The 5,882-nt window shown below is 31.6% G+C and overlaps 1 protein-coding gene across 1 annotated transcript; it reads left to right on the top strand.

Annotated features, from left to right (window-relative positions):
- Positions 1–506: 506 nt before the first annotated feature.
- On the top strand, positions 507–4,962 carry LOC104239451 (phosphoglycerate mutase-like protein AT74H). Its single transcript, XM_009794081.2, has 2 exons — positions 507–1,176; positions 4,451–4,962. Exons 1-2 carry the CDS (start codon positions 687–689, stop codon positions 4,840–4,842), a joined length of 882 nt encoding a protein of 293 aa, XP_009792383.1. The 5' UTR covers positions 507–686; the 3' UTR covers positions 4,843–4,962.
- Positions 4,963–5,882: the final 920 nt, after the last annotated feature.

Below are 5,882 nucleotides of genomic sequence, written 5' to 3'. Positions count from 1 at the left end.
CACTAACAGAGGGTTGTGATATCCACACCCAACCGGGTATCACGTCTCAGATCTCAACTAATATTGGTAGTGTATCAGTAATTGACGAGAAAGGAGGATTTTTATCTTTTTAAGAATTGTACTAGGGATGAAACTCTTCTACTATTTAAATGGGAAGCTTTTTACTCAATAGGGACATTGTAACATGCATATTAAGGTGATATAAACTTAAACTTATTTCTCTGCTTTCTAGCTATTAAAAAGTTCTTATTTTAATTATAGTTCTTCTATACGTTGGACTTCGAATCGAAGGTCCGGTCGAGGGCAAAACTATTGTTCAGCTTATATTCGAGCCTAGACTCAACGTCACAACTCGTTCGGCTATTTATTTATCTTCAGTTCGTTTATCTAACATTCTTGATTACTTGTGTTAAATCAATCCACATATCTTTAAAAACGCGTACAAATTTAGTTGTTATTCGTTTTATAGATAAACAAACTCAACGTATATTACAGGTTTTCCAAGTCTCCGATGCTCAGTCCAAGTTGTAGCTCGCACCATCACTTTCAAACCTATACCAAAAACCAATATATATACAACCTGAACTTGTTGCATGATATTCACCCAAATAGCATAAACAAACAAACAATAGACTTCATTACTAGACTTTCTACTAATTCCCTTCGTATCTATCTGCTCAAATATAATGTCTCTTGGCAAAAAGCTAACCAATGGCACAACTCACACTACCTGCAGCAACCATTTGCCCAAACGCATAATCCTAGTCCGACATGGTGAATGTTTAGCAAATACTGACATTAACGTCTACGGAACAACCCCAAATCACAAAATTGAACTGACCCAAAAAGGGATTGAGCAAGCCAAGCAAACTGGATCCCTCCTCAAGAAACTGATCACTTCTGAAAATGCTGTTGAATCTAACAATTGGAAGGTCTTCTTCTATGTTTCACCTGCAGAGCGCACCAGAAGGACGTTGAGAGAGATCGGCCAGTCGTTCCCGAAAAGGAAAGTGATGGGAGTGAAGGAAGAGTACAGGCTCAGAGAATTGAGTTTTGGTAACTATCATGACCCTGCAAGTATTGCAAAGGTTAAAGAGGAACGAGTGACCTTTGGGAGATTCTATTATAGAGTTTCTGGAGGTCAAACTATAGCGGAGGTTTATGACCGCATATCAAGTAAGTTCTCTTTTAACCAATTTTAGAACAAAATCAGATTACACTAGATATTTTTAGAGTCTTTGGAAAGCCACTGTAATTTGAATTGGTATAATTACATATCCTATTTATCATAGTGTAATTACAATGTAATACCAATATTACTATTTGGTTGCACAAGTATAATTACACAGTTAAATTAAATTTTAAATTAAACAATTATTAAAACTTAAAAGCTAATATAATAATTATATGCCTATAAATTTATATAAGTAAAAATAATATTATATTTGGTATTTATGATGTATATTTTTTCGCGAATATACATTAATTAATAATTATATATTTATAACTAATATTGTAAAAATAATTTATATATATTTTTTAATTAATAAAATTTTGTTTAGATACTTACAAAAATTAAAAATATATGTTTTATAAGAACATCATGGAATCCATGTTTGATAAAATAAATTAATATTTATAAATACCAACAATCTGTTTATTTGTCATAGTGTAATTACAATGTAATACCAACATTACTGTTTGGTTGCACAAGTGTAATTACACAGTTAGATTAAATTTAAAATTAACAATTATTAATACTTAAAAGCTAATATAATAAATATATGCCTATAAATTTATATAAGCATAAATGATATTATATTTGGTATTTATGATGTATATTTTTCCGTGAATATACATTAATTAGTAATTATATATTTATAACTAATATTGTAAAAATAATTTATATATATTTTTTAAATTAATAAATTTTTGTTTAGATACTTACAAAAATTAAAAATATACGTTTTGTAAGAACATCATGAAATCCATGTTTGATAAATAAATTAATATTTATAAATGTAATGTCATAACATTATTCAAATGTTTGACAAAACTAATCTATCAATTTTAACTAAAAAATGAACAACATGCAATGTGAGCCAGTACTACTAAAACAAGTAAATTGGAACCATGAATAAACACATTTTCAAAATTCAAAATAAAAATAAAAAATCGTTTAACATATGTCAAATTCCAACATAATAATAGTAAATTTCATTGCAACTTAAAATTAGGAAACATGATAAGTTTATAACCACATTCAACAACGAAATTCCACTTTAATTACATCACTCATTATATGCCAAATTTGTTAATGACTTATTATTTCTAATATTAGGAGGTGTAGTTTCAAAAAATAAAATAATAAAATAAATAAAAAATAAAATATAAGCAATTACATGGAATCACAAGAAGTAAAGATAGAGAAATAAAAGATAAATAATGTACAAAGAAAAATATATTTTAAAATTTCAAAAGAAATTAAAAAGTAAAAATAAAATTTAAAAATTAATAATAATAGAAATAAAAAGTCATAAAGAAAATAAATTAAAATAAAAACAAAAAGGAAAGAAACTAAAAGACAACCTTGTAATTATACAGTGTAATTACCACCAATTCTCACCTCCCCCTTGAGAATTGGAGAGTGTAATTACACCCCTCTAATTACACCCAATTCCATGTTGACCAAGTAATTACTTGGCCAAACAAACATGCCAAACTGTGTAATTACACTCAATTACATCCAAATCTATTTCCAATGTAGCTTTCCAAAGAGGCTCTAATGAAATTTAAATATTCGGTAAGTATTGTAAAAATTGTACGGACGTCCTATTTGGCCACCCCCATTTAATCTGTACTCACTTTTTAAATTTTATTTTAACTTGTACCCAATGTCTAAACAACTTCAGACATTTTTCTCCTCTTTCTTCTTATAACAATAATTTTATATGGTGTTTGTGAGCATATTTTAAGATAGTTTATGATGTTTTACAATGATGAGCTGTTGTGGCGCTTTATTTTTACTATTGCTTAGAATTTCTTCTTTTTCTTAATTGAAAAATGGGTTCGTTAGATTTATTGTTGTTTTGACAAATTGATGATTAGAGTATGTTCTTGATGATATTTGGAGGTTATGTTTCAAATTTGAGCTCATTTGGAGTAGATTTATGTATTAAATCGTATATTGGATTGTGAAGAACAAATTTCTATTTCTGGGCAATTTGCACTTCAGATCTATTTGGCCTTAAGTGCATGAAAACGTTGGTTGCACTTCAGACCTTTTCGTCTTAAGTGCATCTAGAGTGCAATGTTTCACTTCAGACTATTGGCCTTAAGTGTAAGAAAACGTTTGTCGCACTTTAGACCTTTTGCCTTAAGTGAATCTGAAGTGCAATTTTTCACTTCAGACTTATTAACATTAAGTGCATGAAAACATTGGTTGCACTTTAGACCTATTTGGCCTCAAGTGCATCTGAAGTGCAATTTTTCACTTTAGATTTATTGGCCTTAAGTGCATGAAACCATTGGTTGCACTTCAGACCTATTTGGCCTTAAGTGCTTCTGAAGCGCAATTTTTTCACTTCAGACTTATTGGCCTTAAGTGCATGAAACCATTGGTTGCACTTCGGACCTATTTGGCCTTAAGTGCATCTTAAGTGCAATTTTTTTATTTCAGGCTAGTTTTTTTTAACTTCAGACCCGATAAATCTGAAGTTGATCATAAAGTGAGTAGGCTTACACATAAGTTCAATTGTAACTCCAAAACCGCTATAAATGCAAAAGCCCTGTAAGTATTCGACAAACAAGTTGTAGTTTTCCACTTTCCAATAGTAAAATGGCAAAAGAATACATGTCAAAGGATAGTCACCGTATACTTAATTTAAATTGTGAAATAAAAGTACACAGTGAAAATTGTTTGGAACAGGGTGATTGTAATTATTGTTGTTATGCATTTGAAGTGCGATTTTTTAAATTTATTTTGCAGAATATAGATGAGCTTTTCTATTTAATCCTTCTTGATCAGTGAGTATATGTTACCTCGAGCATTTATTTGGAATGGATACTTGAACTTGATTTGACTAGTGAAGAAAATAATCTGTTGACTTTTCAACAGTTACCAAGCTCACAAGGTCTTCCCTCCACTGTCCCCTGCCATATACCTAAGAAAAAGTTACAAAACAAAATATAGAATCCTACTAATCTCATCTGCTAGGAAATGGAATTAGGAGGTGGTATTAATGCAATAAGAAATTAAGTTATATTCACGGGTAGTTTAATGATTTTTCACAGTATCAAATTGTACTTTAACTTAATGCATTGTTTTTATTTTATGAGGTTACCAATTACAATAAATCATAAATATTTACTTGCAATTACCTTATATTATGTAAATACTTTCTAATAAGTGCCAAAGCTTAAAATTTTGAACTCATACAATAATGTGCAGGTTTTGTAGAATGCTTAAGGAGGGACATAGAGATGAAGAAGTTTTGTGACGATCCATCTCGAGAGACCAACATCATCATTGTTACACATGGACTGAGCAGTCGCATTTTCCTAATGAAATGGTTCGAGTGGACTGCTGAGCAGTTTGAGGATCTTAATAGGATGAAAACTTGTGAATTTCAAGTTCTTCAATTAGGGAACGGAGGGGAATACAGCCTAGCATTTCATCACGACGATAAGAAGCTCAAGGAATGGGGATTATCCCGTGACATGATAGAGGATCAGAAACGTAGAGCTTATGGCCCTATTCTTAATTCGCTGAAACTTTGTGATTTACATCCTTACATGGATTGCTTTGCACAAGATTCAGATGAAGAGAATACTATTATGTAATACTCTAGTCCTCTTAATGTGTAAGAAAATTAATTAAGGAAGGTGTTGGATATCTCTATTGATTAGTATATTATACTTCTATAAACATTTTGGGTTGACTTCTTAATCTAAATTCTCTGTGAATTGTGATCTAGTAGTATAAAGGACTTCTTTGGATCATGACTTCACTTAACATGGATCTAACAAGTATGAGTGGAATTTTTTGTCACCTGTGCTCACCAGACGTCTGTCGAAATGCCTGAACGCAGCTTTCTGGTAACGAAAGAATGCCCTTGCCAGCTTAACATAAATGACATGCTTCGTGATAACTATGATGCATTTCAATTAGCGCACTGCACTTTTCTGTGAAGCTGCTTTATATGTTTTATATACTATCGTATTTTGATCAAGAGTTTTTCTAGCCAACAACAACAAAAAACAATATAAATAACGGGAAGCAATATTCATTTGCAATTAATCTAATCGGGACTGAAATATTCAGGCATAGCGAACAATGGAAATGTGTCTATTCAACTACATGTAATGAGATATGTTATGATATAAAAAGACCTGAAAGCCTTTAATCATCTGCGTAAACTTGGAACTTGGCTTGCGATATTTCCCTGCTTTCTGCTTCCAATATAGTTCGCTAATGCTACTAATACGTCTTTTCTTCATCAACCTTGCTAAATACTCGAAAAATTAGTCCATCAACCAGCTTGTTGTAACCTTCTTTCCATCCTTTGGAAACCAAGAGCGGTAGAAATATGATTGCCATACCCACTGCAAAGCCTAATGCAGCGGGTACATAGATGTCGGCCTTACTAAACATTTGCTGTCTTCAGATGCTGGCTGCACAGGTGCTTCTTCTCTGTCCTTATATATTGCAAGCTTTGTTCATTGGGAAGCCGCCCAGTCCCTTGTTTCCCATGAATGATATATCATCAAAGGTTTGAATTTGGTTGCCTCGAGGTATCATTCACTGCTAGAAATCCAGTAATTAGCGACCCAAAAAAACGACCAACGTTGGTCAATTTAGGCAAATTACTGATCAAAACTCG

Source organism: Nicotiana sylvestris, chromosome 1, assembly GCF_000393655.2.
Source record: "Nicotiana sylvestris chromosome 1, ASM39365v2, whole genome shotgun sequence".
NCBI lineage: Eukaryota > Viridiplantae > Streptophyta > Magnoliopsida > Solanales > Solanaceae > Nicotiana > Nicotiana sylvestris.
The sequence above is the reverse complement of the archived record's forward strand: the minus strand, read 5'-3'. Positions and strand labels throughout refer to the sequence as shown.

What these genes read in the sequence shown, in the direction of transcription:
- LOC104239451 (XM_009794081.2), top strand. Translation starts at nt 687, where the DNA reads ATGTCTCTTGGCAAAAAGCTAACCAATGGCACAACTCACACTACCTGC. An exon ending in GGTTTATGACCGCATATCAA is followed by an intron (nt 1,177 to 4,450) that starts GTAAGTTCTCTT and finishes AATAATGTGCAG; the next exon opens with GTTTTGTAGAATGCTTAAGG.